The sequence below is a fragment of the Colossoma macropomum genome, unplaced genomic scaffold, assembly GCF_904425465.1.
Source record: "Colossoma macropomum unplaced genomic scaffold, Colossoma_macropomum, whole genome shotgun sequence".
Classification (NCBI taxonomy): domain Eukaryota; kingdom Metazoa; phylum Chordata; class Actinopteri; order Characiformes; family Serrasalmidae; genus Colossoma; species Colossoma macropomum.
Genome location: NW_023494809.1, coordinates 20,307,826 through 20,323,639, shown reverse-complemented (window position 1 = coordinate 20,323,639; position 15,814 = coordinate 20,307,826). Strand labels below are relative to the sequence as shown.

At 38.5% G+C, this 15,814-nt stretch overlaps 1 protein-coding gene across 1 annotated transcript; it reads right to left on the bottom strand.

The window, feature by feature from the left end:
• Positions 1-1,317: 1,317 nt before the first annotated feature.
• Positions 1,318-14,803, bottom strand: hhatlb (hedgehog acyltransferase like, b). The gene is given in 14 exon segments (XM_036558877.1): positions 1,318-1,538; positions 2,902-3,043; positions 3,394-3,595; positions 3,778-3,813; positions 3,919-4,063; positions 5,133-5,166; positions 5,168-5,305; positions 8,011-8,220; positions 8,947-9,141; positions 10,151-10,264; positions 10,375-10,442; positions 12,205-12,311; positions 14,575-14,593; positions 14,683-14,803. Coding segments are annotated over 14 exon segments (1,632 nt in total). The 5' UTR covers positions 14,684-14,803.
• Between the last annotated feature and the right edge of the window lie 1,011 nt (positions 14,804-15,814).

Sequence of the window (15,814 nt, the reverse complement as noted above, 5' to 3'; positions counted from 1 at the left end):
ACTCCACAGCAGAGAGCAGAACAAGAAGAATCATCAACATGAATCACTCAGATTTATCTAGTCTTTAAGTTTAATTTAGCTGCAGTGTGACAGAAGCAGAGAATGTTAGACACCATCAGCTCCAAGAACAAGAAATGACAACAGACAGATGGCTGCTTTTCTCTTAAAGAGGAATCTCTCTTTCAACCTAATTAAATCGTTGAGATATGATTCAGAGTGGTTTGATGTGAAATGGTTCCCTGTAGAGAAACTTATTGACTTGGATTTCTTTACAGTAGTGGTGATGGGAACCAGGGGTCACAATGTCTACAATGCAAAAATAGTCATTTTATTTACTGTCCAAAATGACCAGTAAACCTATATGTATCTTCTCAGTTTTTAGATGTTGACAGTGGTAAAATAGTGGTAAATCTGAAAAAGGGAAATATTTTGCCTCACAATAGCCAGAATCTCTGCCATGAATGAAAAATATGTTTTAGGCCAAAACTTTATTGTGAAATCAGTGGCAGTGTATTCATACCCATTTCACTTTAGAACTTTCTGTAAAGGAGCTTTTAGAGACATTAAACCCTTTTAGACGTTTGGTTCCTTTCACCACCACTGTGAATCATTCTGACTTGCTAAGTTTCTCCAAAACAAACCATTTTGTAGTAAATCACACTGAATGACTGATGATTGTTTACTTCTTAACCATTTTATTATGCAGAAATTTTAAGAAATTGGTTGAATTTCCCTTTTCATCAAAGCATGCTTCAGTGATGGTGGTTCAGTCAACCTCTGCTCATGCTAACATATACAGAGTTGGAGTGTCTTTTTCTTCATGTTTTTACAGTTCACATTTTTAAACAGAAAATACTATAAAGAGACTTTGAATGAAGAAATATCTATTTTAAACAGATGATAATAAAAATTGTGCTAAACAGTATTTATGACAGGTAGCCTTCTCAGGCATTATCACAAATTATGACATTACAAATTCTGCAAACTCAGTCTTTTATTTCACCCTTAGTGTTAAAGCACAATAAGAGGATATTTACAGAGAACGAAAATTCAAATGATTTGTATTATTGCAGTGAATTCAATACGTGAAAGCTTTACAGTGATAATGGTCGTTAAGGTTTGTCTAAATTGTGTGCAAATTGTACTGTTGTACTTTTTTCTGTATATTATATATTAGGCTTAGATTATCACTGATCATGTAAAATCTCAAAAAGATGGAAATACGTGTGGTACTTGTAAAAACACTGACGTTTCCTTTTAAAAACATTTTCTGGTAAACTTTGACTAAAATGTTTGATCTCCTGCAAAAATATCCCCCTACTCTGCCTTTTCCTTATTGGGGTCCACAGGCTGAGGGGCTGAGGCATCCATTTGGGCAGCCAGGGTGGAGGCAGTGGTGGTGCTAGGTGGTGGGACGGGGGCAGGAGGGGGGATTGGATCCGGGTCATCAATAAGAGCCTGCCTTCTTTCTCTCTCTTTAATGATCTGCACCAAGCAGTAGGTCACAAACATCACAGTAATAGTGGACAGAGGGAAACCTGTATGAATATAGAAGGGTAGTGTTGTGTATTAGAGGCAAATCAGATTATGTGGTGATATACTCCTGGTCAAAAAAAATGGGCCAAGCCCAAAAGGCAAAACATTAAGCTTTTAATGGTCTTAACAACAAATCATGAGACAAATTAATAAAGTAACTTTATATGCGAGGGCATTTCCCTTTGATTTCCTTAAATGTTGAAGGTTTGTGAGTAAATTTGCTGACCAAAATTCAGTGTTTTTCCACTTAGCATTGGCTTCAGACAGTTGAAAAACATTGCCCAGCTAGTTTGTGTTTAATATGAGACCATATATTCTCTATAGGGTACTGTACTCTAACCAGGCCAAACCCATTAATAAAAAATATTATATTGGCCCATGTTTTTTGCCCAGGACTGTAGTGCAATATGTGATATCCAGGGCTGTTTCTTGCTATAAGTTGTATAAGGAGTCACTTAGGGGACAATGTAATTGCAATGTAATTTTTTTTCTTTTGTTTACAAACATCAATGCCAAAAAAGTTGGAACAGTTATGTTAAATGCAAATATAGCAAAGTAGTGATTTGTAAATCCAAAGATGAAAAGGAACATCCAGATTGTTACCAGTGTAAAGTTCAAAAGTCAGGATCTGTCAAGGTATTGGGGTGTTTTACTGCCCTTGCCCTGGGTAACTTGCACATCTGTGAAGGCACCATTAGCGCTGAATGATATACACATTTTGGAGCAACATATGCTCATTTCTAGCTGATGTGTTTTTTCATGCTTTTCATCATGACATCACCAGAAACATTCTGAATGTGTTACAACAGCATGGCTGCATAAAGGCTGCATGAGTGCAGATGCTAGATGGGCCTGCCCGCAGTCCAGAACCTGTCTCCTATTGAAAACATGTGGCACATTACGAAGTGCATAATATGACAAAAAGGCCCTGAACAGTTGCACAGTTGAAAACTTGTATAATGCAAGGATGGCAAAAAAGTAATATTTCAAAACTGGATTAGTTTTTATCTTCAGTACCCAAATGATTACTGTTGTTTATTGTTTATTAATTATTGTAGTTAAAAGGAAAGGTGATGTAACATTGTGGTACACATGTTCATGTCCCAAGTTTCTGGGAAATGTGGCATCACATTTGGAACGAGCATACATCTACCAAAAAAAATAGTCCATAAATTACAACATCAAATATTTTAGACTGTTTTGGTCAGTTTAAGTCAGAATTTCCTAATCACTGCATTCCCTCCTTTAATGATGGGCAAGTTGTTTAGGGCCCCCAAATGTTCAGGAATAGCCCTATTCACTTAATTTCAAGATATCTCTAGTAAAGTAGTGCACTGATTTTGTAAAACTGACTCCACTCTTTACCTTTCAGCAGCAGTCTTTTGGCGACAAGTTTAGCAAAGTCAAGACTGTTGAGGGCCAGGATGTTGTAGAGGACAATACACCAGAAGTTGAAGGTGTTGAACACAGCTCTAATCCTACGGGACATAGATTCAGACATCGCCATCTAGAGGTGGAAAGAACACAGATCTTGTGAGATGCATCTAATGCATTCAGAGGTTACAATAGCGATGAGAGGGCGTAAATCAGCTTGTCTTTTCATGCACTACATATATATATATATATATATATATATATATATATATATATATATTATGGGACATATTACTATTATATAGAAAAATGTAAAGATACTGGTAATTTTTCATTGGATTTTATATAACACATCTTTTCACTGTCCCAAATTTAAAGGAAACTCCTGCATTACATACTAGGTGGGTCATGTCACTGCGTTCAAGGTCACCATCCTACCTGACTGTTTAGGCTTTTCTTATTGCAGCTCTTCTGCTCTCTTACCTCAATTGAAACAAAAGGCTCCATCTTGAAAAACTTGGCTGTCCACAGCTCAAAGTTCAGCCCAAAACAGTTCAGGAAGGCCCATATAAGAACCACCCAGCCAGGTCCCAGCCACAGGGCAGTGATTCCGAAAGTGCAAAGAGAGGCAATCAGCTCGTCCAATACATGCTCATGTTTCCCACCAAGGTAGTTATACACGTACCTGCAAAGTTACCACACACCTGACTGACAGTTTTGCACATTGGACACACTGGTCACAACAGTTATTCAAACATCACATACAGCACATAAAGACATCCTTCAGAAATATCAATATTCATCATGCATGTTGCAGGCCTGCACAATTCAGTGTTTCAGATAGAAAAAACACTTGATGGAACTTACTTGCAGAGCCAGTCATTGATTCCTCTGTCAAAATGTCTTTAGGAAGAGCACAAAGACACGGTTCATTGCATCATTTGAATGTACAACGCGTTAAACAAATGCATTAAATGAATCAAGAAAGATAACGAAGTGTGTACTCACGTCTCAGAGAAGACATAAAGCATTGTGATGCATTTTGGAGGTTTAGGGGGATCCAGGTGGTCCAGACGAGAAATTGTGTTTATCACCCCAAACAGCACGGCTGCTTTTACCCAGTCGTACACCAGATTCAAATAGGCCAAACCAGCTGGTGGGAGAGATAAGAGGAAGCAATGCCATTTAGATAGATGCTTACATTAACCCCTTAAACTCGAAGCGTCTGTACACAGGCCAACACTTCAATCCCTCACTTTTATAACTCTTATAACTACAGAACTTACAAATAGCTGTAATTTAATAGTCTTAAATGTTAAGATGAATAACTGAAAAATAAGCCTGCCATTTAAAGGGGTTAAAGATGATTGTTAAAACATTGCACATACCATTATGGAACACATGCACATATTGTATTGGTTTGTGACCATTATGTGTTATAAATATATAATCATGTGGTGCAAAAACCTTGTATCTCCATTATTTAGGTTTTTACTTTTTAGCGTAATTTGACAGCTCCAGTTAGCCTTTACATTGTGTTATTTCATGATGAAACAGACCAAAAGAAAAGGTACAAAATTACTCAGATAAAAATCTTGTTACATTAATTTCCATTACAAGTTAAGAATGTCTTTTTTCTTCTCCTGTAAAGTTAGCATTAAATATAAGTGACTATATGTATAAAAAACCCATTAAATAAATAAATAGATAAACAAGTAAATAAATAAATGAATGTGTGTTCCATATGTATTATATTTGTACATATACAAATGTAATAATAGCTTTTGTAAAAAGCACTTTTTAGAACTTTTACTATGCATTTTATGCAGTTACTTTAGAAGACTGCACTGTGGTTAATACATAATCTACAAAAATCTCTAGATAATTTTGCCTAGACGGAAAAACTGACACACTGAATTGATTTAAATGTGTACATGATTACCACATTAAATAAATATATAACTATTACAATTTTGCTTACTTATGTTAGGCAGTCATTGCATTGATATAATGCATTTTACTCATGGAAATTATATACACATTTTAGTCAAGTCAATTCAACGCAACACTTTTTTCAATGTAGTCAAAACCCACCCAAAGAAAAGCTTGTTGAGCACTGAAAAAGCACTTTTTAGACCTCTGGTTTTCAGACAATGTCAGAACATTTTTGTCCTGTACATGTAGAAAAATAAGCACAAACAAAACCACACAAATCCACTCACCAATAGCCCAGTCTGAGAGGTGTTTCAGCAGCTTTCAGGTCACTGGGAATGGTCAGAATGTACATGAAGTGAAAGATCACAGCCACAATAATGATCACCCCCAGGTGCAACAAGGCCTGGATGAAAATGTTCCACATCTCTCTCTCTTTCCTGTTCAGGTCAGGATTATTGGCCTGCAGGGGAGCAGACAACAGCCATGATTCAATTATAAAACAATGTAATTTACTTGTTTACTCGCTATTGCTGTGTCTCAGCCAGGTTAGTGCTCTAATGTAGGCCAATGGCTGAGGTATATTATCAAGTAATCATAGCTACCCTGTGAGTCATGAGTGTAAAATTGATTAAGTAGTGACATAAGGGGGCCAATAAAGATGTATTATACTGCTCGACCCAGTACAATTGACCCCTCCATTGCTGTAAATTTCATTACTTTTTGGGTCACCATTAAGGGTAAGTGTTATGGCAAAAATATACAATATCACAATACTTGAAGACATTTCCATGATAAATTACATGTATCACAATATTTAGGTTTGTGAATTAGTTGGACAAAATGCAACAGTAAAAGATTAGTGCCTCGTTTTAAAGGTGCCATAGAATAGAAAACTGTATTTACATTGGCATATTTGAATAAGAAGAGTTTGGTACATGGAACTAACATACAGGGCCGACTCCATAATCCTAAGCTGTCACATATCAGTCTTGACTCATTAATATTTACGCCAGCCCATGTTCTAGCCCAGTGGGAAACAACAACAACGGAACACCAACAACGAAAATGGCAGACTATTTGCAGAAATTTTACACTGCACCAGGCTGTGAACGGATGTCGACACTTTTCATACCCTAAAAACTGAACTCTCAGTGGGAATGGTTGATCTTTGTCTTTAAATGAGGCTGAAGTTGGCCTTCTATTCACCAGCTTCTTAATTGGATGTTCTGTTCCACCTTAAATGATACACCCAGGCGCCAGAATGTACAGCTCCAGAATGTACAGCGCAACGAGGTAAACTGCGGTACCATTTAAGGTGGAATGGAAAATTCGCAAAACAAGCTGGCAAATAGTCGGCAACTTCAGCTCCCACATCTTTAACAGCATCCCAGACAACTTTAAATTAAAGTTGTTAGTTTGCATTTCACTCTGGACAGTTTCTCAAACCTTGGACAACATCGAGCAGGTTTCACCGGTGTTTGACAATGAAGAGACTGGACAGAGGGGCAGTTTCAGCTTTATTAGCACCACGTTCCCAACAGCAACAGCTGACTGTTGAAGCCAGATCATCTTAAATTTAAAGTTTCATAGTGAGGTAACAACTTTAATTTACTATGTTGCTGAAAGCAAATAGCTAGTAAAGGTAACATTAGCTACTAGCAAGCTCCAAGTAACTAGCTAGCATAGGTAACTAAATAGTATGACGACCGAGCCTATTTACACAGGGGGTTCATTTTATTTTCCTGCCTGAGTCTATTTTGACTCATTATTCATGAGCCCACCAAAAAAAGGAAAAACAGCTTGTTTCATTCTAGGGCCAAATCACAGGGTTGTAAATGGGCGTGTAAAACCGGATCTGGACATTTTTCACCCCAACCAAAGTCACATAACTTCTATGTAGACAGAGAATAACTTAAAATACTGAATAAATGCATTCTATGGCACCTTTTGTTGGCTTTGAAAACCACAATTATATATATATATATATATATATATATATATATATATATATATATATATATATATATATATATATATATATATATATATTATAATAGCATTTAATATTGTTTCAAAAATAAACAACTACAGAATACCGGAAAAATAAATACATTTCTTACCAGAAAGAAATGGTAAAAATAAAGTAATAATAATTATGGGAGGTCATTCACTTAACTATGTGTTACTATGCACATTATGCAGTTACTTTAAACTGGTTGTTGTTTCCAGGCTCTTTATAATGGAGTGCTATATGCAGTTGTTCAGTGTTCTAGAAGATTGCACTGTGATTAATACATAATCTACAGCGCCCTCTGGTGGAAAAAAAATACTTACTATATAGGAGCACTTTGTAGTTCTACATTTACAGACTGTAGTCCATCTATTGTTTTGTTAGCCCCCTTTAACCCTGTTCTTCAATAGTCAGGACCCCCACAGGACCACCACAGAGCAGGTATTATTTGGGTAGTGGGTCATTCTTAGCACTGCAGTGACACTGACATGGTGGTGATGCGTTAGTGTGCGTTGTACTGGTTCGAGTGGATCAGACACAGCAGTGCTGCTGGAGTTTTTAAACACTGTGTCCACTCACTGTCCACTCTATTAGACACTTCAGACAAGTCAGAGACAGCAGCTTATCTGTTGCTGCACAGTTTGTGTTGGTCATCCTCTAGTCCTTCATCAGTCGTCACAATATGTTGCCCACTGGATGTTGTTGGCTGGATATTTTTGGTTGGTGGACTATTCTCAGTCCAGGAGAACAAGTCCAGTGACACCGGCGTTTAACACGCCACCACCACATCAGTGCTGAAAATGATCCACCACCCAAACTAATACCTGCTCTGTGGTGGTCCTGTAGGGGTCCTGACCACTGAAGAACAGGGTAAAAGGGGGCAAACAAAGTACGCAGAGAAACAGATGAACCACAGTCTGTAACTGTAGAACAACTAAGTGCACCTATATAAATGGAGCTGATAAAATGGACAATTAGTGTAGAAATTAGTTCTTAATTAGGTCTTAATGTTATTGCTGAACAATGTATGTTATTCATATGGAAATCATGAACACATCTGAATCAAGTCAGTTCAATGAAATACTTTTTTCAGTGCAGTCACCAAGTGTGTTGACTTACTACTATGAGCACTGAATTGCTGATCACTTGCGTACCTGTTTGTAGAATTTATCAAAAGTCATGACGGGTCCGAAGTAGAAGAAAGGGAGGTAGAAGTTGTACTTGAGAAGCTCCAGGATGCTGTAGTTGCCCTCTTTCTTCTCACAGTTCTCCAGAGCGAAGCTCATGCAGCGCATGATGGTGAAGCCGCAGCCCCCGTAGAACAGCACAGGACGGAGGTCGAAGGAGCCGGTCACAAACCCTGCCTGCAGGACAATGAAATCATCTGACAGGTTCCATACTTTAAATTCACTCAGGATGTTTTTCCACTGCACAAAGCACTGGAACCTTTGGAACCAGAAAAACTTAAACTATACTTTTTACTGAACACTGATCCAGCAATGCAGGTTCAGATTTTGATGGAACGTGCTTAAGATTAGCACCAACATGACCTAATGGTACTCGATGGTGTTCTCCTCTGTCTTCGGAAACACGACAATTTATCTAATTCTTCAATGTTCCAGGTCTAGATAAAGTTACCAAGTACTACTACATGACCAATAAGTGCACCAGAATGTAAACTAGAATTAAAATTAGAGTTCTATAAGCTAGTTAGGAAGCTAATGTTAATGCTGTTAGCATTTATGCTAGCCATCCTCCTCAGAATGGTTGTTCTGTACTTATTTTCCCAGGGACATTTCCTGTTTGGCAGTCAGTATATCATTAAAATATCCAGTGTTTTCATCTATGAAATGAAAAAGGGGGGACAGTTCCAGTTTCATGTATTTTGAATATGATAACTGTTGCATTGTAATAAACTATGGTGAAGGCTGATTAATAAAATTGGGTTACTAACCAGCTTATGCGAGTGCAGTGGAGCAGCAGACATTTCTAAGCTAACTATGAATAAAAATGCATATGTAATATGTATAGCTCAATAAAGAAAATGGTCAGCATGCATGAGAAGGTGTTTTACTATTCCCTGTTTATACCTGCCAGGAAACGAATGGCTCCATTTTAAATGTGGCTAGTGTGGTGAGTCCAGCAGTGAAGCAGAGCCAACGGAGTTTAACCAGAGAGATGCTGTAGAGCAGCACGCAGTGGGAGAGGATGAGGGTGACGTATGTCCAGCCCATACTGGTCAGCACGGCCAGTAGACCATATACCATGTAGACCAGTGAGCGGTACTGTCAGAGGAGAGAAGGGACATGTGAGGATGTGCTTTGGGTCATGTAGGTCTAAAATTCCTGTAATTTCTTTTGCCCCTTCAAATACTCGATAGATGTAAGAGTGCTAGAAGTGAAGAGTGTAGTGGACAAACATCTAGTAGGTCTATGACCATCATTCACAAGGCAATCTGACCAAAAGATTTCATGATGAGTGGACCAACAGAAGTGGTCCAAAATTACTTGGAAATTCCCCATTTACTTCTATTAAAAGTATTTCCTTGTCCTGTAAAGTTACCTTTTTGGAGATATGAGGTTTTGTTCTGACAGCAGCGATATGCATTTTTTGTCCAAAAACTCTGCACATATTTTATTAAATACTTTTACTGAGAATGTATCATATCATTCCAAAATATATGCAGCTGAAATACTTTTAAGTCTTCTGTAATCAGAACTATAGACCAGTAAAGCCTTGCAAACAAAGAGGAAATCTGTCCAAATTGAACTCCTTTTCTCAGTAGCAATGAAATGCAATTTCCACCTGTATTGGAGGTCCCTCAGTTGAATATATGCTGATGGAAATGTGTATGACTTACAAAACTGCTAACTGTTTTTTGTCTTTGTAGGCGAGAAAGCAAGTCAACAGTCAAATATTGTGACATCAAGAAAGGTGCAGTTATGATGTCTGTTTTATCTTGACACTGCCGTCTTTGTGGAGTGAACTATTTTAATAGCAGGAGGTTCCCACCTTCCTCCTTTGCTCCTCATTGCTCGCTAGCAGCCCAACATAATCACAACATTTCACTCACAGAGATACAACCGTGTCCTAGTTAATCTGATAACAGAGTAATGGGGAAAAATATTGTATTCGATTCTACTAATTAAAATGATCAGCATTGATTTCAATTCCACCAGTAGAAAGAACAGGCTTTCTTGAATAAGTTACTAAACTGAGGGTCTGTCTCAGCTCATCTAGGTTACTAAGCATAAAGTGTAACCTGCAAACAGTGTATTAACTGTCGAGACACACCTGTGGAGCCAGCATGGAGCAAATTTTGGCAAATATGACATGACCGGACAGAGCAAAGACGATGTGCTCGCGGAAAGTGGAGAACCACATCATCCACTCCAAATCAGCCGTGTCCTACAGGGGCGTACAGAGGAGACTGACTTTAGCCATGTGAGCCATGATGTTATTTACAGTAAAGCAGTAGAATACATTTTGCACAAGAGTGCTTTGTGATTAGATCTCACCATTTTCCTGCTGAAGTAGTACCATCCTGGCTGGATATTGGACTTGAAGGACTTGCGGTTTGCATTTGCTTAACAGGGAAAAGCAAAGTACACCTGTCATAGACTTGTTAATACAGCAAAGTGTTGTAGAATCTTTTCGATGAATTTGGATAATTATGAACTTTACTGTAAGGTAGTGCACAAGTACTATAGATTACTATGAAACAGTACTACAGGAATAGTATTCCTTTAAGTATTAACTATAGAAATCCTATAGTGATCTGGAGTGAAATCTTATAGTGAACTGGAGTGAAATCTTATAGTGAACTGGAGTGAAATCTTATAGTGAACTGGAGTGAGATCTTATAGTGAACTGGAGTGAACTGTTATACTGTGGTATTATGACAGTTCTTTTTCAGAAGTTTTTTTTTCAGCGAATGTAAAACATTGTCATTAGCATTTAGCCATTTAACCAGTAACGCAAACGCAGGATCATAAGTTCTACAGTGTTCTCCTTTGTAATAAAAGACTCATCTTGATATTATTCAGCCTTCCATACGTTTTGGCTTGTTGCCTTTCATTGCCAGTCCTAGCTTTCTTTTGTACTGGGGGTATATAGAGACCTAACAAACGAACAGCCTCACCATTCCTATTTTTCTTCCTGTCTCTAGTGTATTAATACTGACATATGATCCGTGCTGCGTAGTCGGCATAGCTCTCAGCAGCTGGTCCCAGCCCACTGCTCTCTGCCCTTTCCCTCAGACAATACACTAACTCTGTGTGCTCTCCTGGATAGGGGCAACAGTGGAGAGAAATAAATAGCTGTGCATGCAGAGGGGCACGCTGCAGCTGAACTGTGAAGGGGGCAAGATTAGCAAAGTAACACTAAGGCCTGGTTTCGTGAAGATGGATTGGGCCTATTCTGGGACTAAATTGTAATATCAATGGTGGTTTGCTGGAAAAAAACAGCTTGGCAAGGTCAAGCTGGTTAAGCTGGTAGACCAGCTGGTTGACCTGTGTGAGGTATGTTTTGGTTTGAGTTTGATGGTTTAGCTGGTCTTGCAGCATGACCTGTTAAGCATATTCAAACCAGTCATGCTGGTTGACCATCTAAAACATGCCTTATGCTAGTATACCACCTTAACCAGCTAGCTGTTCAGCACTATTGCTTTCATATAGTTGAGCTGGTTAACCAGCTTGACCACCAAAGACCAGCTACCAGCAAAATCTGGTTTTATCTAGATTTGTCAGCATGGTAGTCTAAGATTGTGCCTAATCTGGGTCTGAGAAACTGGCCCTAATAAAAATACATGAACATATATTTTAACATATTTACCAATATGTCAATGTATTGGCATATGTTTAATGCTAGAAATGACATAAGGCCCTGTCTTAGGCAGGGCTTAAACTCTAGTTTTCCACATGACAAATAATAATCACTACACTATCTAATAATATATCCATATATTTCGGATATGAGATAATATATGTACATGTATTCTTCTTTGTTTGGAATTTTGATGCTACATGTATTGAAATATACAGGCATATATTTTAGATGTGAAGAAATGTATGTGCTTGTATATTTCTACATTTGGCATTTTGGTACTAAGACATTTTTATTTATACGTACGGTTTTGTTCTATATGGGAGGTTAATACTATCCATGCTAATTATACTAGTTCTTACATCTTGGCAAAATCTGACCTGAAAACAGATGTAGGCACTACAGTAGGCACTTCAGCTCAGATAGCTGCTCTCAAAAAAGAACCAGTGGCAGGTGCAGTGACATGCTGAGCTGAGAGCACTGTTTAATGTCACCTCAGGATGTGTGTGTCCATTCACACTTACAGCTGGACACCTCCAAAATCCAGCTGGCAGCCCAGAGCATGGCCATGGACAGCACGACATAGTAACAGTAGAGCTCATACTTGGGTAGAGCTGCTTTGACCCCCATCCTGCAAGAGCAAAGCACAGCACAACAAAAGAAATCTTAAAAATGTAAAACTGTATTTTAGTTAAAAGCATAACTTAAGATACTAGGGGTGTAACAATTCACAATTTTTACAATAAAGTATTGTGATTTTTGCCCTACAACACAATATGTTTGCATATTAAGTCTTGGGAAGCCAAACTGTGATGCTGCTGGTGGGCTGAGGGCCCAAAAACACAAAACCATAGGCAATAATGTATGTAGGTTTTAAAAAATGAATTCAATAAAACTGACACTATTCTGTTACTGAAATACGTCATAAAAGATAATGAGAATTGAATATGTTATATAAAATTTGAAATACTATAGCATTCCATGCTGGTTCGTGCTGCCATAGAGGCTCTGGAGGCGTGGCTATGCAGAGGGCCATGTGAAGAGTCTCATGGGTGGCACACGCTCCTCATAAAAAAGGACATTTATGTTGTTAATGTCTTTGTATGTTAGTTTAAAGATGTGTTTTGTGCTGTTTGTGTTTCATTGTGTCTAGAGGTCACCATGAGGTGGAAGCCTGTGGCTAATGGTGACCTCCCCCATTGTGTTGGTGTGATGTTATGTGCCTTTTTGCTAGTGTGCCAGTAAAAAAAGCATTATTTGCAGCAGAATCAGGGTCTCTCCTGCATCTTACTTTACGCTGACACCCCAGTATGTTTACTCTCACACTGAAAGTGAGGTGGGGTTTTGGTAACTCTCAGGCGAATTTTAACCAACAGTATTCTAGAGTTTATAAGTGCCTCAGAAAAAAATCCAGTTATTTGAGAATGGGTGTGTCCATAGCATAGACCCTGCCCCCCTCTCCACCAACTTTACTGTGATAGGATGCATCCATTTGCCTTGTTTTGATTACTGACACGGGGTTCTACAAAAGACAGTAAATATGAGGTGTTCAGAAGAGAGCGAGGGGTGTATCAGTGACACAATTTTATATTTCGGTCCACTGTTTCAAAGCTGTTTCTCCGAAACTTGTTGGAATTGTCACACCCTTAAAAGATACAGGGGTTTCCATAGAAATATGAGCAATTAATTGAAAGCAAATCAAATTTACCACCCTAGAAAACTAGGATGGTATACTTAAATACTAGAATACTGGAATACCAGATAGTATTATAAAATGCAACCAAATAAAACCCAGCATTTATTAGATATTGATAAATCAGTTATTTCATTTTAGCATTTTGCAAGAAGAATGCAATAGTGCATGTGTCTTGTAATCAATGGAATGAAAACAGGTTATCACCCCTGGTTAAATTACTTTTTATTTTATTTTATTTATTTATTTTAAATGGAAACAATTAAACACATCCTCCACAGAGAACACAGTTCTGCACATTTTAATGCACATTTACTATTTATTTCTTGAATTTAAAGTTATGGCACAATTAATATGTTATATATTTTTTCCAATATGTTAAATTCCGCAAATACATAGAAATTGTGCAGTAAAATTTGCAGAAAAGTGCCATACTTAAGTGTATTCTCTGTAGAGGATGTGTTAACTTATTTTCACTTGCTTAACAGAGTTAACTTGTAATTTTCAGTTAAAAAAGACCTGTTAATGTTGTTACCATGTTAAATTGTTAACAGGATATTTTTTAAACTTAAAACAGTAACACACTTTTACTCCTATAATGCACTTAACTTACTACAACACACTTAAAATGAGTATTTTTAATGTAAGAAGATAAAAAGATGAGTTTATGTTGTAATGTCAGGAAAACTGTTAGCAGAACATTAAAGAAGGGGGCGTGTCAAGGTTAGATTTCCACATGAGGATGTTTTAAACGGTATAGCGTTCTAATGGTGAGTCTTCCAGGTCAGTATCTGATTGGAAAGTGCCCAACTTCCCCCAACATTTTCAAGTCGAGTGAGGGCAAAAGTTTCCAGCAGAATGTGAGCTGGAGCATTTACACTGCGCAGCAGGCCTCGCTATTTTTAACCAGGCTATTTCTCTCCTCTCAATTGTGTTCCGAGCATCACACAAGAGCATTCTGGTGTGAGTTTTTTCATTATTTTTGTTATTTGATTCACTACTTTACAGCAACAAAGACACATAACTGTTCAGAGAATGAATTCTGAGGTTTGTGGGTTTTGTAAGGGTACATGCACTAAAGTAGGTGAGTATCAGTAAATGCTGTTAGATGGACAGTCTTCTGTGATTTTTCGATGAAATTAGGTCACCATGCACCGCAAGCAGCTGTCAAATGGTTCCTAGTGACACCTGCTGTACTAACCTTGAGCGCAGCAAAGCCACTGCAAAGCAGAAAAGGAGTTTAAATCAGTCAGATCCCCTTAGAATAATAGTAGATAGTAGAATAATAATGGATTGAAAGAATAATCACTTTTAAAAGTGCAGCTGAAAACTCTCTAGATCCAGAACTGGTGCTGAAAGCAATGGAACGTCCAGGCTGCCAGCTGGGCAGTTGCGGACAGTTAAAGGTGAAGGGGGCGGGGCTTCAGAAGTGGGCAGAGCTGATGAGATAGGCCTGCAGCACCACCCTACACAAAGACAAGAGCGTGACAAATGATCAAGCTTACAATACTGTTGAGCGTTGACCTGTAGGGTTGAAAGTAATTCATTCCTGCTGAAAAAGGACTTAGAATCAGCCGTTCATGACCTGTTAAACCATTAGAATCTTTTACATTGTGATATCAACCCATTAAAAAAAGCCAAAACACATTACAAAACCATCAGGAACCAACAGAAACACTTCTATGGGTTTTATCAGCAGGGATACATTCTTTTCAAAAACAGTGCATATATACATAACTTTGGTGCAAATATATTATCATTTATGCCTACATTACGCATACACCAGGACCAGATGGTGTATCGCCCTCCTGTCTGAGGGTCTGTGCCGACCAGCTTGCGCCAGTGTTTACAGCGCTCTTTAACAAATCACTGGAGCTGTGTGCCGTACCTTCCCGCTTCAAGCGCTCCACCATAATTCCAGTTCCCAAGAAAGCAACCATCACACGATTGAATGACTATAGACCCGTTGCATTGACCTCTGTAGTCATGAAATCCTTTGAGAGACTGGTGCTCTCCTATCTGAAGAACATCACAGATCCTCTGCTAGACCCCCTGCAGTTTGCATACTGAGCAAATAGGTCGGTGGACGACGCAGTGAACATGGGACTCCAGCTTATTCTCCATCAGCTTGAACACCCAGGAACGTATGCAAGAATTCTGTTCTTGGACTTCAGCTCAGCGTTTAATACGATCATCCCAGGACAGCTACACAACAAACTACTCCAACTCAGCGTGCCAACCCCCACCTGCCAGTGGATCACCAACTTCCTCACTGGCAGAGAGCAGCAGGTGAGGTTGGGAAAGTTAACCTCAAACACCCAGATCATCAGTACAGGCGCTCCACAGGGTTGTGTACTCTCACCATTGCTCTTCTCACTGTACACGAATGACTGTACCTCCACGGACCCCTCAGTCAAAATCCTGAAGTACGCAGATGACAC